Consider the following 18848-nt stretch of genomic DNA (forward strand, 5'->3'; position numbering starts at 1 on the left):
GCATTTTCTACTTGCATACAAACATATCTGTAGTAAAACTAAACATTAAATTCTCCTGCATGGATCTACACAGCAGCAATTATCATCCGTCAGGGTTAGGAAGTGGTAGCAAAAATCTGTTGGACCCCCTGTAAGAAACACTTATTACTCTAGGTTGTTCTGTGTAGGGACAGGATTTGGACTTTGATGATCCTGATGGGTCCCTTCCAGCTCAGGTTAGTCCACAATTCTGTGACTCTGTGCTGCATAGAGAGACAGCATCATAATATGCACTAGCACATGTGACATGAAACCCCCACAAACCACACTTGGGAAGGGATTTATGCATCCAATATCCGTAAACAACCTTAGAAATATGGACTTGGGGGTCTATGTGGGTATTACACTGGCTCCCCTGCAGGATTTCACCTATAGAAGGCAGAGGAGCCCAGCAAATCACCTTGAGGCTGAACCACCTTTCTTAATAAATGTGAGCACGTGATGGCACGAGGGGCATTCTGCAAGAGGGAGAAAAGGGAGAAAAGATGAACCCCCTATCCACCGGGACCTACTGTCTCAGACCCAGCAAAGGACAATGGAAAAATGTGCCTGCAAGGGTCCTGAGCAGCTCTTCACCCATAAGACCTTAAATCAGCACAAGGAGCAAAGCATTCCCTTCTACGTGAACATAGCAAAGTTTCACTTGTTGCTCTTCATTCCTGGTCCTTTTCCCCACAGCATGTGAATCATTCTTGGATTTCTCTCCCCAGGGAAGGTGGGATACAATAACACTCTGTTACATGCAGAGATAGAGGCACAGGAAGAGGAAGGACCAGGCTCATGTCCAGTTTAGGCATTCCCAAAGTTCATCATGCCAGTCTGAATTTGTGACCCCAGGCTCTCTGCACCGGCAGTGATAGGAACCTTCACCTCAGCTAAAAATGAGTGAATTTTTACATGATTCCTCTACCTCAGGATGAAGGGATCATGAGGGAGCTGCCCTGCTTGCCAGCAGCTAAATTTAGGAAGGATCTGCCCATGTGCAGCCCAACAAGAGCCCTGGGGCAGCAAGAAGCAAAACTTCAAACGTGGTGGGCTCCAAATGCAACACCACCTGTCTCCCTGGGTTCCTGTCCTCACTGAGGGAATGGGGATCCACACAAAAGGAAGGACCTTTGCTCCAGATCAGTGACTGGGATGGGAAAGCTTTGCCTGGCCTGTTTTCAGTCAGCCAGCAGGGATGTGTTGCCCAGGTTCAAAACCAGGAGGAAGTAGTAAGGGAGCCCCACCAGGCAGCAATGCTGGAAGGGACCAGAAAGTCTGAATCTCTGATGAATTCCATCTCAGATTTGAGGAGGCCCACACAGCCCCAGCCTCCCCAGCTTCTAATGAGGATTTGTATCATGACACAAAGACCCAGGACCAACCAGAACTAATTTGCAGGTGAAGCAGCAAAGGTCCGAGCTCAGGAACTGGTGGTGGCAAAGTGACATAAGCCTGGTGCTGGACTGGGGCTGTGCTGGGTCTTGGAGCAAGCATGTGGTCCTGATCCTGTGTTGCTTGGTGTCATGTCCCACAGGACAGTGAACACCTCCTCAGAGCAACATCTCTCATGTTTCATTCAGTCTCTTAGAACAGGTTGGCCCAGACCATGATTTGATGTGAAACTCAAGGATGGGAATACCAGTTTTGTTCAGGATGGTGGCAAAGCCATGGCCAGCCCTACCACTGGGGTCATAGCTGCCATCCAAGCTGTTGGCTGGACACATCATCCCAGTGTGCATGGTCTCACACTCCTAGCAGGTAACCAATCCAAGTGCAAATAGATAAGAACTCTGATAAATGCAAGAAAGAATGAGACCAGCACAGCCGAAGCAGCAAGCTGGAAAATTTTTCCAGTGACTTCAAAGACCATTCACAAGCAGGGTTAAAGTGGTCCCCAAAACATCAAAGGCATGGACCCATCTCTGTTTCTGGGGTAGAGAAATAAAAGACCCAGAGGGAAGACCTTGTCTGTGAAAATTCATTCTGATAAAAATGACAAACACATGCTAAATTAAAATTAAACCAGCCCAGTGCATGTATATGAAATTCATTAATTTCAGATGGAGCCAATTAATTATGGGCAGGAATTATGCTCTTTGTTTTATCATATGCAAAATACTGACTGCTCTGCTCTTGGGACACACAGCCCTGCTTTAGGGTATTGTGAAAGGGGCCTTTTCTGATGAATTTTGCCAAAAACAGTGGCAAATCACTCACTTCTATGGGCACGGGCCAGTTTGCTGTGCACCTCCAGCAAGGTACACACTCCCACCCATCCCTGAAGTGCACAAAGGCTCATCCCGCTTCTAAGGACTGAAATAACAAGGATGAGAACCTCATATTCAACAGATCAAATGCAGGGGATAGTCTCAACCATTATAGGTCTGATCTTGCTCTGACTGAAGACAATGGGATTTTGCCATTGACCTCAATAAGGTCCTGTCACTGAAGCGGATTTATCCTTCAGACATAGTCATTACAATGTTGGGTTAATCTTCCAGGCTGGCTGTATCTTAGAAAGCACTCTGGGATGCCACAGGATGAAAGGCACCGTATCAATGTGAAATATTAGTCATTGTTAATACTGGTGTTAATGGAGCCGGCTCTTGTTGAAGTCAGTGGGAGGAATGCCAACAGCTCCACTAAATGCACCCCAAGACTATTATGATTATTGCTTATATCCTACTGACAAATGGGTTTGCTTAAGCTGTGGGAATCAACAGTAAAACAAACTGATATAGCTCTGTGAAAAAAATGAACACCATGGAAAAAAATAGCCTTTTCACTGCAGTCATTCCCGGTGTGGACATAAAATCTGGGTAAGTTTCAACTGCAGATCAATCCATGAAAATATCCTAATGATGTTAAGGTCCGAGAAAATTTCATTAAACCGAAAGAAAAGAAAAAATGGGGAGGGGGATGGATAAAAAAGCAGCCAGGAATTTGCTACAGCCTAGCCCAAAACAGGTTTAAGGCATCTTCTGAGCACCCAGACATTCCACTGGCATTGGCACAACATCTATGCCGACGCTCAGGTGCTTGGGAGGGACATGCTACAATCAGCCTCTCTATTCCTGGTGCCTCTCCTGATGTAAAACCCACAGAGAAAAGATACACGCGGGGAGCAGGCTCACACTTCTTACTGCAGTCATAGTTAAATATTTTAAGAATTTCTTTTTTTAAAAAAGGATCTACCCACTCATATCTAGATTTTAGTACCCTTGCCTACTTATGCTACTGCACAAAGGATCTAAGTCCTCTGGGGGTTTCACTTAAGCAGGTCCCATTAATGGAGTTGCTCATAAGGCAAGATACTACTTGACTTTGGTAAGTAGCTCTGCTGAGCTTTTAAGCAGCTGTTGGAGTTTTTAATGAACATGAAAATGGTTCCAATCTGCTCAAGGCCTGCCCCATGTCACAGATTTCACAGCTGGATCTGCGTTTCCCTAAACAGTGGATCAGGGGGTCAACTCAGGCCAACCAGGTTTGCAATGTCAGTGCGAAAAAGAAAAGGATGTGCTCTTGCAGGCACGTTACTGGAGACCCCCAGCACTCAGACACCATTCCAGACACCTTAGGAAGGATTCCTCCAGTCAGATGTCTACAATGAAGGTAGACACTCATCATCCTGCCCTGTTTCTGGGGAGAAACTACATCATCTTCAAGGGCCCAAGTCATCTCATTCAAACACAGGCATCAACCAGTGTCATTTGGGAAGAGCCTATTTTCTACAAAAGGCTTTGTTGGATACAGGAAATGTAGCTCAGGTATAGGTCTCCCAATAAATTTCCCAAACTACACAATTTAAGTCCTATCACTGACTACAAGACCAAAGTGAAAACAGAGCACAAGCACAGACTCCCCCAGTGAAGCTGGCTGACCTTGCTCCCTTCTTGCCAAGGAAATAGCAAACAGAATATTTTCTTGTGATATTCTGAGAGCTTTCGCTCTGGGTCCAGCCTGTTTGTTTGCAGTGATCACACTGAGAGTTTGATGACAAGCTTTGCTTGCTACATGGGACTCAAAACGTGCTGAGACACCTGCCCGCTAAAGGGTAAACACATTTTCCTTTTTTCCAAGAGAGATGCCTCCCATGAAACAGGTGAAAAATTAGCCTGGTTGTTTGCTGGCGTTTTTTTCTACTTAATCCAAACTTGTTTACTCATCCTAAGAAACCAAAGAGCTTGAAATAACAAATGGAAGAGACTGAGACACAACATGGGTTGGGTGCCCCATGAAACACCGTATGTCTTTGATGTGTTTGCACGGGTGGACATAAGGGCAAAACACAACCCCATATTTCTAAACCAAACATAAAGCAATCAACCATTTGGGAAAAAAAAATAAAACTTTATCGAAGCAGAGAAATTGCAAGTCTTTTCCTCCTTCTGACATAATAATTATTCTAATGCCACGTGGAATGAAAGTAACAGGAGTAGCCTTAAGTGTCCTTTATTAGTACTATTATTCAGTAGAAAACTTTTCAGGTCCCTTTAGCTCTTTCCCTGGGGCACATATCCCTGGTTCCTGCAAGCTGGCTTTGCATGAAGGTATTAGATTAAATCTGCCAGCCATTTCATTTCATTTCTCCTTCCCTTCCATGACAGATGCTTTAAAATTCACATCACAGGTTGAGCAGACTCCGCAACCCACTAACTAAATCAAGTCCTTTTTTGGTTTAGGAATCGCTTGCGTCAAAGAGGGCAAACACAAGACCAAAATAAATCATCTTTGGGGACTGGACAAAGGCAGCCACAAACCCAAGAATGATCTAAATGCTGGCACATTTCGCTTTTTTCTCCAGAGTTTGTATTTGCTGGAGGAACCAAGCTACACATAGTAGGGGTATCAGCTTGCAGGACGGCGTGTTGTCTTTTCCAACCCTCTGAGCCCAATCAGCAGCAGATAATGTCTCTCTGTGTTGATTCACCCCTCCTTTCTTGGCTCAGGCATGGGAAAGCTCTAACATTACCCATGGATAGCCCTGTTTTATACCTTCCCAAGTTGGACAGGCTATGTTTGAAAGGCTGACAACTCATCCCTCCAACCCCCAAGGTCCCCAAAGGGATGACAGGGTCTCTTCCACACAAGACTGGAAATCCTTAAGTCAAGGAAGAGTTTGGACCATCAAGCACTGGAGCTGAGGCCCTGTAATTGAGTGTTACAGTCACACTTACATTGTGCAGCTTGTAGTAGAGCCCGCAGGCGTTACAGACGGGATCGCCGTTGGCATTTCTCCTCCACAGGGTGGTAGTGGTGGTCTGACAGTTTGCACAGGACGTGCCCGCCCTCCTGGCTGCAGACTGTGGGAAGGAGGGAGAGAGACAGGGGAAGAGAAGGAGAGAAAGAGGAAAACACCCGTGTTAAAAAAAAAAAAAAAAAAAATGCGATCAGCAAAATTTCTGAGAAAGAAAACATCAACCCTGCAAGACTGACGCACATCGGCAGAGGCCTCCAGAAACTGACTTGTGAGAACAAATAATAATTGTGAAAAAAATCCCCGAGGTACTTTAATCCCAAATTATATGTGAACTGAATCAGGTGCCAAAGGGCATCCTAAAAGTGAGTGCTAAAACCTCTGATAGAACTCATCAAAATTAGCAGCTCTGGCACAGCCCATTCCAGAGGGGAAAATGTTATTTAAATGCCAACGTGTCTTTCCATCTTAACTCTCCCAGACCCCCCGAGGGGTCTAATTCTGCAGTCAGGGCCTGAACAGTCAACGGGCATGAGTCACGGCGGCTCCGGCGAGCGCCGGGTGAGACCCGGGTGGGCAGCTGCTCGCCGGGACCGACCGCAGGCACAGCCCGGTCCTGCAAATTCAGCTCAGCTTCAAAAGGATACAGGATCCAGATCGGAAATAACACTGTGGCAAAGAGCAAGAATCCCAACTTTTTTAATTACACCCTTTTTGCAGCCCAAACCTTCATGTTTATTTAAGAACTGGTAAAGAGCCCGAAAGCAGGATTTACCATTTCAAAAAGGGGTAGGAACGAGGAAAAAAAAAAAAGTCTATGTGCCAAAGTGTATAGAGAAGCTTTTTCTTTTAGCTGTGATAATGATTTAGCAAAGTCAAATTTAGTAAAGTCGCTCTCCTTTCACATGCATGAATTTGTGTTATCATTTAAAAATTGTAACTTTAGAAAACAAATTGCCCTTCTGCCACTGAAGGAGGAACGGGAGTTTTCGGACTGCTGCGTGAGAGCGCATGAGTTTTTGCGTGTGTGTAAGTGCCTACAGCTCCTAAAAAAAAAAAAAAAGGCCTTTCTATCCCATCCTATCTCTTCTTCATCAATATGACACAGTCCCAGAGCTCTGATTTCATCCCCATGCGTTGCTTTCAATGGGACTGCTCATGTGCTTAAAGTTAAAACATGTGCTTAAGCGATTTGCCAGATCATAGCAATGCTTGGCACCTTGCAGAACTGAGCCTTTAATGCTCTCTTTTGTGCTCTTACTGTTTCAAATTTACCCCTCACCCCACACAGCCGCACACTGTGGTGCATCCAACATTTAAAAAAAGAAAAAAAAGAAAGAAAGAAAATACCACATCTTTGGATACCGTACAACAAACCCAAAATGCAAACATGGACACTGGCACAGCGTTAGCGTTAATACCAACTCTTGTTAGGTCATGTTGCAATTTTAATCATAATTGAATGCGGCGTAGGTGGAGAGAGAACGGGTTGGTTTTGCTTTAGATAGAGGAGAATTTTTTTTCTTTTAATTAGACAAAAAGGACTGTCTAAAAAATAAATAAGACAATGCCCACGAGCATTAGGAAGCATCACAGAGGGCCTGGTCTGGCAGCAAGTGGCTCTCCCGGGCTGCCTTTGGGGACAGTTCCATTTTGCCTGACCATAAACCACTCTGAGCCGAGCCGATCCCAAGCCTGAGGAGGCCTTTAACTGACTTCTCCATGCTGATGACCAGCAGGAGCTGGGAACAGCAAATGGGTCTCTGGCTGCAAAAATCCCAGTGCCAGAAGATAAAGCATCCCACCATGAGAACAGCAGAGCCCCAAACTGATGTGTAGCACACGCACTTCAGTCCTGCCTTCCTCACAATCATGCCATAGACCCAGATTTGGTTCCCATCAAAATCACCAGGATAATGAATGTGCTTTAAAAGCAGCTCAGAGACAACACCTTACAGAGCTGGGTTCTCATTGAGAGCTGGGGGATGGGTCTGCAGGTCTCTGCCACCCAACTCCCGCCAGGAAGCACGTGTGGCTCCGAGGGGCACGAGTGGCTCCGAGGTTTGGATTGAGCCTTTCAGTGGCAGCTTTGCCCTTATCAGACCCAAAAATCAGACCTAAGGAAATTTCTAAAAACCAGTGATATTTGACTCAGCCCACACAGGGGAAATATCCCCTTTGAAGATATTTGGGGTTTCTACATGGTGCTCACCGTAATTTCTCTTACTGCAAGCGCGTTCAAAAGACACGCCTGGTCACCACCTTGCTGCCTTCAAACAAACTCTGACATTAAATAAGCAAATAAATCACAACATCCACTGTCTTCCCTAAAACCTCTTCCAACTCCTGTATTTCCCCTACAAAATTTTAGCATCATTAGCTGAATATTTTAAGCTCTTTCAGTCCCAAAGTGAACCTTTTATGCTGTACCAACTTCTACCAGAGACACCGGCAGTGGCCAGGAAACAATGAATAATAACACTATTGTAAAGCTCCCAGGAATGGCATCCACTGAGCTAATCACCGACTAGGGGCCTGGCCATGTCAGTAATGGGATGACTAATTAGCTGCCCCATATCATCTGCAGGACCAGGCCCCATGACCCAGTTGCCTGTGAGTCCACAACTTCAGAAGTACTGGTAGGGATGAGAAGGTGGAATTGAGGAGGGTGCAGTAGGGACCAAATGCTGATAAGGATGATAAATTAAGGGGCATTTTCAGTGTCTGGATTTATCCACAAAGTCACAAGCATCAGTTTCCTAAAATATGATTCCATGTGCATGGGCTTACTGAGAAATTGGCTGTAATCCTTCCAAAACCAGCGTGACTGGACATGGAAATGGAGAGCTCTGCATCCACATGGGAAGGGAAAGGGAGAAAAACTAAAAGAAGGTTTTCTCAGCAGCGACAAGGCTGTCACTGGCTGTGAGAGGGACAGGAATGGTCTCCAGTAGGGCTGTAGACCTTTTAAACAGTGATGGTACCATCTGCCTGTTCTTGATCCCCCCACCAACATCTCCACACCTTCCACCTTCCCCCGAGATGAAGCAGAGCTGTCTGAGCCTCCTCACCCAGCAAGGCTCCATCCATCCCACCTAAAGGACACCCTTACAAAAACATTGAATTTAACAAGGCTTGGGCTGCGTTCTCAGCACCTCAGAAGTTCTTTGCCTCCTCTCTCCCACCCATTGAATCCAATCATTAGCTTCAGCTAATCATCAGCTGTGACCAGAGCCTACAAAACCATCCCAAGGTCATGCAGGAAACCTGAGGCAGAGAGAAGGAGCTGGATGCCCACCCTGAGCCTCCATCCACACGCTGCCTTCCGCCTACCATCACAAGGCAGGAGAGATCCAGTCAAGCCACAGCCACTCGCACATCCAGGCGCACAAAACGCAAACACGGGCCCAGCTTCGGTGCCTTCTGATTGGTTTTTTTTATCAGAGGTTAGCAAGAGAAATAAATAGAGATGCAAACAGCATTAGGGATGTTTTTCTTTCTTTTTTCCCAGACAGTGCTAAGTAGGGAAAAAAAAAAAAATGTAGAAAAATCAAATTTCACGTTTAGGAAAGGTCGCATTCAAAGAAGGGGAACTTTTTGTAACTTAAACTTTAACTAAAATGCCAAAAGATTGGAGCGATTATGCAAGACAAGGTCTCTCTTTACTTCTTTTCTTTCGCTCTCTTTTTTTTCCCCCCAAGAATGACCTTTTACTATGTATTTATTTATATAGTTCATTTTACATGTGCCGGGCTCGGGGTGACTCGGGACATTCTTTCGTGGTTCCATCAGACACTTTTTGAAAGCTCTCCCCCCCTTTTCCAGTCGCTTTCCTATTCTGCCTCCCCCTCTGCTTGTTTGGATACGCTCAAGCTCCTGTGTGTTTGGGCTGGGGAAACCGAGCTGTTGTTTAGGAGTTATCTCCAGGGCTCAGATATCCGGCAGCTTTTTCCTAGGAAGTTAACTTTACACATAAAGAGAGAACGAGGAAAAAAAAAAAAAGAAATAAAGAAAACGAGGGCTGTGTATATAAGACAGAAGGACCAGGGGGGAGGAGGAGAAGAGAACAAGAGAGCTGCCCAAAAAAAAAAAAAAAAATCAAAATTCCAGCCTGTACTTCCCTCCCTAGAAAGCTTTTCCTTTTTTCTAACAAGGCTATGAAAGATGAGGGAGACAGATATTTTCCTATATGGGAAAAGCCCATGGAGAGGTTTTGTACGCAGGAAGTTTGGGGGATAGAGCAACAAACCCACAACTTCCCCAAAACTCACACGACCAGACAGAGCTGTCACTGCTGCTCTCCACAGCATAACCCCTCCTGGGAATGTACCCTGCAAATGCATCCCAGTGCTAGAGGGAATAAAGTAAATCCAATTTTAGGGGCATCTCCCAGGTGAGGAAGTTGATCCACATCTAAGAGCTGCCGGATAGAGGCCATGAGCACCTTCACGGGGAATGCAAAGCCAATGAACCAACCCTCTCCTGCCTTCAGTGTCTGCCCATGCCAGGCACAAGCCTCACACAACTGGCCAGACCCATCCATCAGCTCAGAAATTCCATGGAGAGGTGAGAGCCACTTTTCCTCCACATTTTGAGCAGTTCCCAGGAGCCCTTCCACACCTTTAATCCTAACGAAACCAAACGTGCCTCAATTCAAAACATTCAGTAACTTCCCAAGCAGTGACCATAATTTTTTCCCCCTCTTAATATACTTTTTTCCCCTTGTGATCTGTCTGATTATTTGCCAAATATACTTCAGCATATTTATTAGCCATGCCCACAGCTTCCAGACCTTTTTGTGGCTTCCAGGGAATTGCATGAATAGATCGCTGAGGATGCCGAAGTGCGTTGCCTGTACGTAGAACAGTTGCCACAGGCTTGTAACTATTATTTCAAATGTTTACCCACACATTTCATCTTCCTCCAGCTTCTGTGGCCTGGGCATACACTCGGCTTTGCACACCCCCATCCCCTGCCTTGTGTCCTCACTCACACCAGCTTAATTTGAGACCTAGATGGCACAGGCACAAATGACCACACTGGGTACCAGCAGCACCAGGACCTGATGGTTCAAGATCTCTGCAGGACCAAGGTCTGTCTAACGCCCCATTGGCACCTGGGATCCAGTTTGGGTCCCTTCTCCATGACACCCTCAGCCAAGGGGGATGGAGACACACGTAAGAAGGTGGAGGCAGCAGTCTGGAGAGCCCAGCAGAAATCCTGTTCTCCTGATAATCTCTTTGGTCACTAGGAAAGTGTTATTCTGCCCTTAAGCCCTAGTAAGAGCCACCATCCATGGGTCATCATCCAGAAGCACTGTGTGAAGGCATCTGTCCCATTGTGACCTGGGAGAAAACTCAGTTCTGGTTTGCAAGAAGCCCTGGATCTTGATTTTTTAACCTGTTTTGCAGTTTGCAAGAGGACCAGAAAACTGAGGCCCACAGCAGCTGGGATCACCTCTCCCAGCATCCCTTTCTCACAGCCCTCTGACGCTGTGAGACCAGTGGGAGCTGGTTGAGATTCCCTGTCCATCCCGAGCTGCAGATAGGAAGCAAAAGTTGCAGAAGAAGAAAAAGAAAGAATAAAATAGAAGGAGACTCACCAGCCTTCTCTTGGGTTTGATCAGGGGCCGGTTCTGCCCGTTCATTTTGTGATAGAGTCCGCAGGCGTTACACAAATAGTGCCCGGTGCCGTCTCTTCTCCACAGGGGGGTTGAGGTAGCCCCACAATTTACACACTCCCTGCCTTCTGGAAACAAGAGAGCACATAGTTCACTTAGGGAAACCAGAAGTGAAATGAGCTGGAGAAAGCCCTCCTCCCCCCAGAACAACTCACAACCTCCCAAGAGACCCAGCCATGCCCGACCCTGCCAGTCTTCCCCAGGCTCAAGGATGTCCAAACAAAGGTCCAAGGCCATGACTGAATGATGTCCCTGTCACAGGGGAATCTGGTGGGTTCTGATCCTGTTCCCTTCCCCAGCACCACTGTGCAGGCAGCATCAGGCCTGTGTCCCAGCAGCAGGAAAGAGGGATGGTGGCAAGGACAATCCAAATGCTGTGGTGGCTCAAGGGGCTCCATGGAGAAGCTCTCACTCCTCCTACAGGTTTCTCCTTTTGTGGGGGGAGGGCGACTGACAGTTTCCCCTCACCTTTAGATTAAGCACTTCTACAACTTTCCAGTCCCCATGTTGCCATATGGACTAGACAAACTTTGGTAGGCTTTGCAAGAAGCCTCCAACCCTCTACCCTTGTTTGGATACAGAATTTAAGTCCATGCCCCTCTTTCTGATGTGTATGAGGACCCTGGTGTCACCCCTTGAGCTCCAGGGGTGTGCATGAGCCTGGGGGGCTCTACCTCTGACCTCAGGTCAAACCACATCAAGGATCTCCAAAACAATCACAGATCAACAATCAAACCATCTCCCTAGCCCCAGCCAGTGCACAAAAACTCTGCCAATATCTGCTATTGATTAATTTGCAATTAAGCTTCCACCACCCAAAACTTGCAGAAACCCTTCTGGTTTCTCTACAGCATCCACAGCCTGATGGTCCACCCCTGCTGTCTGGGATAGCAAACAGCCCCAAGCCTGCCTGAGCCCTCATTAAGGTCTTTCCCTCCTTCTTCTCCTGCTTTTGGGCACCACTTTATCCTCTCCCTGGCCATTGCAGAGGGCAATCTCCCCCAGCCCACCAGTTCCCAGTTTGGGGGAAGGAACTGGGAGGTTGAGGACATGCCTCTCAGCTACTTCCAGAGGACTGAGGGGTTTTTCGTTGGGTCTTTGGTTTATTAGGGGAGGTTTTCTTGTACTTAATGCCACTTGTGGCCGACCTGAGAGCAGAAGCAGACCTCAGCTGGGCAGAGCAGAGTGAACTCAACAGAGCCAACTCCCTGCTGCCCCAGCCTGTGCTGCCTTCGAGCAAGAGGCATCCGTGCCCTAACCACAAACAGCAACCGTCTTTCCAGAGCCTTTGCACTGAACCCTTCTCCTCTCACCCCCCCCAACAACAAAAAAATAAAATACTTTTGCAGCCATTTCTCCCTCTTCCATCCTGGAAAAACACCCTCTCCCTCCTTTTTCTCCGGCTCTAACCCTCTTTGTCTGCGAGCTTCCAGTTTGATAAAATCAACTTTTAAAGGGGAAAAAAAAAAAAAAAGAAAGAAAAAAAATAGGTGTTGCTGCTGGGGTTGGTTTATCACGAACCGCAGATGTCTTTCTAGAAGGTAAAGTAACAGAAAGTGGCAAAAGGAAAACAAGAGGGGAGGGTGGAGGGGGGCCAAGACGGTTTGAAAATACCGCGCAGCCGGTGCCCCGGCGGGAGCTGTGGCTCGGCGGGCGCCGGGACGGCCGGGGGATGCTCAGCACCGCCCGGGGCGAGAATAAACCGGTCCCTACTCCGGACATAGCACCCGGTCCGTACTGGGGCCAGGCGGGGAGTCGGTCCCGTTAATACCCAGGTCGTTTTGTTCCCCTCCGGTTAAACGGGGCAGCCGCTCCGGGGCTGTTTGAGTCTCTGTCCCTCTCTTTTGTCTCACTCCATCTCTCTCTCTCTCCTGCTTTCATGTACAAAACATACAGGTCTGGGTTTTTTTGTCACTCTAACCGCATCCGGACTCTATTAAAGTTCCTGGCGCTGGATAAACAATGCAACTGTCGCGTGCAGCAGTCTGAAAATAATTGGATTAGCTCAAACATATCAGCTAAATAGAGACAGTCCCTGCTCAGACAGACAGAGTAAATGTCACCCTGGAAAAACCCTGAAAACTGATCTCATTCATGCCAGGCAACCCTGCAGCAGCCTCCTCGGAAAAAGAAAAAAAAATAGAGGGGGGGGGAGAAGAAAAAGAAAAATTAAAAAAAAAAAAAAAAAAGAGTTTTGACTAATCGCCCTTTCCTCTGCGCACACACAGACACACACCCCTCGGCTCACACATAGCCCTCGGTGCACACAGATCTGCAAGCCCAGAGTGTCCAGCCGCCGGGAGCCGGAGCCGCGCAGCCCCTCGCTCCCCACCCCGCGGGGCGCGCTCCCCCCGAGAAAGGCGGACAGCGGGACACTTTTAGGGTCTTTCATCGGGGGTGATCCAAAGCCCCAGGCACGGAGCTGGCTGGAGCTGGGGGCTGCGTGGGCGAGCTCCCCGCACCGCCCCGGGGAAAACCCTCCCCGCATCCCCGGGCGCCGCATGGGAAGAGGCCCTGGGAAGAGCGAGGCGGAGGGCAGGCGGGGGAAGTTGGCCGGGATTTAGCACCATTATTAAAATACAGAGAGATCGCTAATGCTGCGGTTCCCTCGGTTTCGCTTCCTCCCCAGGCGCCGCAGATGAGCGCACCGTGGGCGCTGGAGGGGCCGGGCCGCCCCCGGGGCAGGAGCCCCGCGGCACTGGGTGGGTGGTTTGGGCTCCTGGGCCAGGTTCTACCCCCCCAGCCTGCGCTGGACGAGGAAATTTGGTTATAAACCCAACAGAGCCACCTGTGGGGAAGGTAAAGTGCCGTGTGTGTCTCCCCCACGAGGGCTTCAGCCCCCGCTGCTCATCACACGGATGCTCGTGTGCAACTCTCTGCATGCGGAGAGGAGCGAGGGGCGCAGCCCCATCCCTTTGCCCCCCCGCTTTCCCCCCACAGCTTCCTCTCCCGAGCAACGGGGATGAAGAAGCCAAAAGCCCTACCTGTGCTTGACCGTGCTTTCGGTCGCGATTTACACCCAAACCCGGTTGGCGATCCTCCTAAGAGGCTACTGGGGGGAAAAAGTCCAGAGCCATATTCTGGGACATACGGTGGGTAGGTAGTGATGGGGTGATGAGCGGAGGAGGTGGCTCCTCCTAAAGAGGCCATGCTGCTCCGAGAGTGAGAGGACTCCAGCTTCATGGTGTCGGCCAGGGACACCTGGTATTTGATGCATTCCTTCTCGTCCTGCCGGGTGGAGCCAGTGGAGCCAGGGGTGGAGATGGACGGATCCGGGGACACATCTTTAGGAGGGGTCGGCGGGAAGGTGAAAAGATGCGGGCTGGAGTGGCCGGCGGATAAAGTGGAAGAGGAGGCGGGTGGGTAGACGGAAAGGGGTCCCGGTGAGCTGTGATGGATGGAGGTCTTGGAGAAGGGGCTGAGGTTCCAGGGGGAAGCGCTGTGGTGGCTGCTCAGCGCCTTGCTCCCATCCAGCCAGGGCAGCGAGCCGTGCAGCAGCGGGGGGCGGCACACCTGGCTCCCTGCTCGGAGAAAACACAGACACATGTCGGCCTCATCCCTCTGCCACCCTGGCAAAGCCCCACGTGGGGGTCCCGGGACGTTCCCCCCTTTTCCTTCCCAAAGAACTCATCATGCGGGCGGAGCAAGCAAAATCACATCTGATGCGAAACTCCGCTCCTCTTTAAAAATTAAAATTTAAAAGCTACAAGAGCCCGAGGTGGCAGCCCCGGTCCTGCTCAGGAACAGGTCTCCGGGTCGGGACCCTCCGAACAGGGGTGCCAGCCCTGTGACACGGGGTTTGGCGAGTCCTGCTTGACTGTCTCCCTTTTCCAGGCAATCTCATGAAGACTTTGAAGCAGAGATCCTGCGTGAAATTGCCAAGCCCCGACTGCAGAAATCATGTTTTTTCTTAGCTGGAAAATGATTTCCCGAACGCAGCCGTGGGCTATAGACCCTGGGAATTTTCTGGCCAAACGAAGAAGACCAGAAGATGCCCGCAGACATGTTAATAACCTTTCCAACAGGGCTGATAAACTTTGCAAACTGCTCAGTTTGTCTTTTCTTCTTCCATGAGTCTGCACAGAAATGTTAGATGGCTTTTTCGTGGTAATATGGCACATGCAGAGTGTACCAACTGCCTCAAAAGAAACACTCCATCCCCTTCTTGTGACAAGAGACATTTCACTTGTCCTTTAAAATACAGACCTGGACTTTGTAAAAAAAAAATCCACCAGATTTGCACAGTCAATTTTGTTCCCCTTTGGTTATAAGTATTCTTAAGGGCTTGTACTTAATATTTTAAATTCATCCCGGCCCTTGCTAAACAAATAGAAAAATATATCTAAATAATCCAATCTACCCAAATCTACAGCAACTTGAACAAATTGCTCTAGGCTGGAAAACACAGTTATTCAACTGGAAGAGAGCAAGTTTGTGCCTGCTCATAAAGCCCTGGAAACTCACTGACATCTAGAGAGCCTTAACCTCTGTAGGTATCGTGATCTGTATATAGAGACTGCTAAATATACAGGAGAGATGCAAACACAGATGTATAGAGGCACAGATAGTTAAAGAGCTGATGCACTGCGGACAGGTATGTTTGCTTGGGAGCTCGTGTGTGTCTAGAAAAGCTCCAAACTGGTTTTCACCGTACCAGACATTTGTGAACAATACTGAAAGTAGCTGCTCGAAAGGAAGGGAAGGTGGGTTATACGAATAGAAAGGGTCAAGATTCATTATCTTCTCCAGGAAGTAGCATAGTAAATAATATTCAGGCTAGATCAGAGAGACCGCATTTCCACTTTCTGCTGATATATTGGGAAAAAAAAGAAATGAAAAGGAAAGAAAAGAAAGGACAAAGGCTGCTGATCCTTAGAAATAATTGTTTTAAAGGGACTAATAGCAGAACAATGCAGTTACTGAGCGGAGCCTAATGCAGGCTCGCACTCAACAAGTTGCTGAGGGCTGGGAGCAGCCCCCTGAACCCGCTCGGCTCCATCTCCACTCGCTCATCGCACTTTCTTCTCCTTGATTTTGGGGTGATTTCCACTGCAAACCTCGGGGATTTGGGCTTCACCACTACAGAGGTCACAGTCCGGCTTCACAAATCAGCATCTGTTCTTTTCCTTCCTTTTTTATTTTTATCTTTTCCCTATTTTTTTTAACCGTACAGGTAAACTCAAGTCAATAAAGACTGAATCTCTTCAATTCTTCATAAAAGGTGGTACGAAAGTACTCATCCCTCCATTGACCTGGGCCCCATCGGCCTCAGGTATTTCACCTCCTTTCTAAAAGCTGTGACCCAGGAACAAACTTCACATCGTGGATCATTACCTTCCTGCAGAACTCTCAGGAAAACACACCAGGTCTGATAACTAATTACACTACAGGCTATATTTTTTTTAGTTTCTTTCTTATTTTTAGCCCACGTCATGGCGCTGCCCGGGGTGAGTGTGCAAAACTTTCGACCCAAGCCTAACAAGCTCACCAAGTGCGAATGAAACAGCCCAAGCGTGAGGACAGCGGGGTCATTTTCACACCCCTGCTCTCCAGCTTGCTTTGCTTCCACAGAGCAGCTTAATCGTGCAAAAACTAAACACAGTATGAAAACACTAACTGTTAACCTAATTAAACAGAGGGGGGAGAAACCGAAGCGAAAGAGAGAGGGAAAAAGGAAGAAAACAAGCGAAAGATGAAAGGGAGAGAATTAGAAGGAAGGACAGCAAGAGAGAGAGAGGAAAAAGAGAGAAGAGGGATGGGAGAGAAAGAGAGGACGAAGAAAAAAGTAAGTAGAAAGAAAGAAAGAAAGAAGGATAAAAAAGAAAGAAAAAAGACGAAAAAGAAAGAAAGAAAGTGAAAGAAAGGAAGTAAGCCTGAATTTTTATTTATTTCCAATAAGCCAGCCCCAAAATCCACCCGTGACGTAGCTTCCCCGCCGGCAGGAGAGGGTCTGTCCGACAGGAGAGGGGCCGGCGGGGCTCAGGGCAGCGCGGAGCCGCCGGGACCGGCACCGGGAGCGGGGCAAGACCGAGTCAGCCCCGGGGGAGCCGGGTCTCGGCGCGGGCACTCACCGTGGTGGGCCGTGGGGTATCTCTGCACGGTGGCTCTCACGGAGTTGCCGTAGTACGGAGGGACGGGGTTGCCTTGTCCGTCGATATTAAAAAGTACATCCACTTCCTCGGCGAGAGGATACTGCGTGGGGTCCATGTAGGTATGGCCAAGCGTGGGGTGATGCGAGTCCGGGTGCTGCCCATTGAGCACGGCCGGGTGGTGGTGGCTCACCCACCGCGGCTGGTCCGTGGAGACCTCCATCTTCCGCGCTCGCTGCTCCGCCGCTGCTCTTCCTCCTCCTCCTCCTCCTCCTCCTCAGCAAGGCGCGGAGGGCTTGAGATCGGAGGGGGAGACGCTGCTGGAGTTAATGCAGGGCGGGAAAAGTGCTCGGCGAGTTTGGGGGATGTTTCTGGTTAGGTTTGTTTTAAAGCGGAGGAAGGGGGGGTTATGGTGATAAACGATCGATTCCAAAAGAAAAAATTTAAAAAAAAAAAAAAAAAAAAAAAAGAAAGAAAAAACTGGGAAAATAATAAAATTTGAAAAGGACAAAAAAAAAGGAAAACAAAAAAAAAATCAGGGAAAAAAGTTCTCTGCGAAGTGAGGTCCCTTCGTATCTTCCGCTCTGTTGCAGATGTTTGTCTTCTTTGATCACCTGTAACGAGAGAGAGGAAAGGGAAGGAGCAGAGAGAGAGAGAGAGAGAGAGAGAGGCAGGGAGAGAAACGTGCTTGAGAAGTTCTGAACTTTAGCACCTGACTTTTTAGGCAGGAGAAAACCCATCCCATCCCTCGGCAGCCATCCCTGGGAAGCGCCTGCTCTGCTCTGGACCCACCTCTCCCAGCGCCTCTTTCTCTTTCGCTCTCTCCCGGCTCGGAGTGGAGCCCAGCAGCTCCCACCGCGCTCCTGCCGCCCAGCTCTTACTCTTCCTTGGGTTTGGTGGGGGGGTTTTGGCTTTTTCTTTTTTTTTTTTTTGGTCGTCGCCGTTGTTTGTTTATTTGTTTATTTGCTCCATTTACACCTGAGAAGCTCCAGTGGCTTAAGCCGGTGAGAACTTGTGCCATTCGCTGCTCCGCAGCCCCGAGTCACTTTGATTGCTCATTAATTATTATGCAACCGAGAAAGGGGGGAACGGGGGGAAAAGAGAAGGGAGGGAGGGGGGTAAATCAAGGAGAGGGTAAAGCGATGGAGAAGAGGGTAGGAGTGAAGGGAAAGAGAGAGGAGAAAAGGAGGGTGGGGAGAGAGGGGGAAAAAAAAAAAGAAAAAAAGCAAGAAGTTGCTAAAGAAATTCCGCACAAACCTTGGTGGAGAAGCAGTATGTGACCCAGGAGGGATGAAGCTGAAAGTGCTTGATCAGATCAGATTGTGCTCTCTCGCTCGCCCAATTTTTTTCTCTATTTTTTTTTCCTCTCTCTCTCTTTTTTTTTTTTTCTTTCTCTCTCTCTCTCTCTCTCTTTTTTTTTTTTTTTTTTTTTTTTACAGGGAAGGCATTCTTTCTGAAAGGAGCAGGATGGCGCCAGCCGGCTCAGTGCTTACAGACAGCTGTGGCGAGACGCAACTTAAGGAGGTTCCAGTGTCATAAGCCCGGGGGAGGCGGAGCCTGTCCCCGCCTGAGGAGGGGACCGGCGGGGCGCTCCGGCCGCCCCCGCGCTGCCCCCACGGGAACCCTCCGGCGACAACTTCTTTTCATTCCCCTCCGCCTTTTACTTTATTTTATTTTATTTATTCTCTGTTTTTAAGGGGGAAGTTAAGTTTTCCCGCTGTCCCAGAAACTCCGCGAGCGTCCACCCCGGGAGGTGGTGCGTGGATGGGACGCGTTGGGTTATCCCGTTGATTCCCGGGGGGATGCGAGGCGGATCGGAGCCCCCCAGGAGCGGGGATGCACCGGCAGGTGCGGGACA

General features: G+C 48.5%; 1 protein-coding gene across 3 annotated transcripts in view; it reads right to left on the bottom strand.

The window, feature by feature from the left end:
• The window catches only part of GATA3 (GATA binding protein 3), a 28717-nt gene that overhangs the window by 2408 nt on the left and 7461 nt on the right, over positions 1 to 18848 (bottom strand). Inside the window, exons 1-5 of one of the 3 annotated variants that reach the window (XM_064656536.1) lie at positions 18248 to 18589; positions 16973 to 17604; positions 13886 to 14422; positions 10824 to 10969; positions 5202 to 5327 (exon numbers count right to left, since the gene is read on the bottom strand). In XM_064656536.1, the coding sequence (XP_064512606.1) occupies positions 5202 to 5327; positions 10824 to 10969; positions 13886 to 14422; positions 16973 to 17213 (1050 nt within the window). In that variant the 5' untranslated portion in view covers positions 17214 to 17604; positions 18248 to 18589. Of the gene's footprint in view, positions 1 to 5201; positions 5328 to 10823; positions 10970 to 13885; positions 14423 to 16972; positions 17605 to 18247; positions 18590 to 18848 lie in introns of those variants that run through there. The other 2 variants (XM_064656537.1, XM_064656535.1) reach the window with 2 other exon arrangements.

This window comes from Pseudopipra pipra, chromosome 5 (assembly GCF_036250125.1).
Source record: "Pseudopipra pipra isolate bDixPip1 chromosome 5, bDixPip1.hap1, whole genome shotgun sequence".
Lineage (NCBI taxonomy): Eukaryota > Metazoa > Chordata > Aves > Passeriformes > Pipridae > Pseudopipra > Pseudopipra pipra.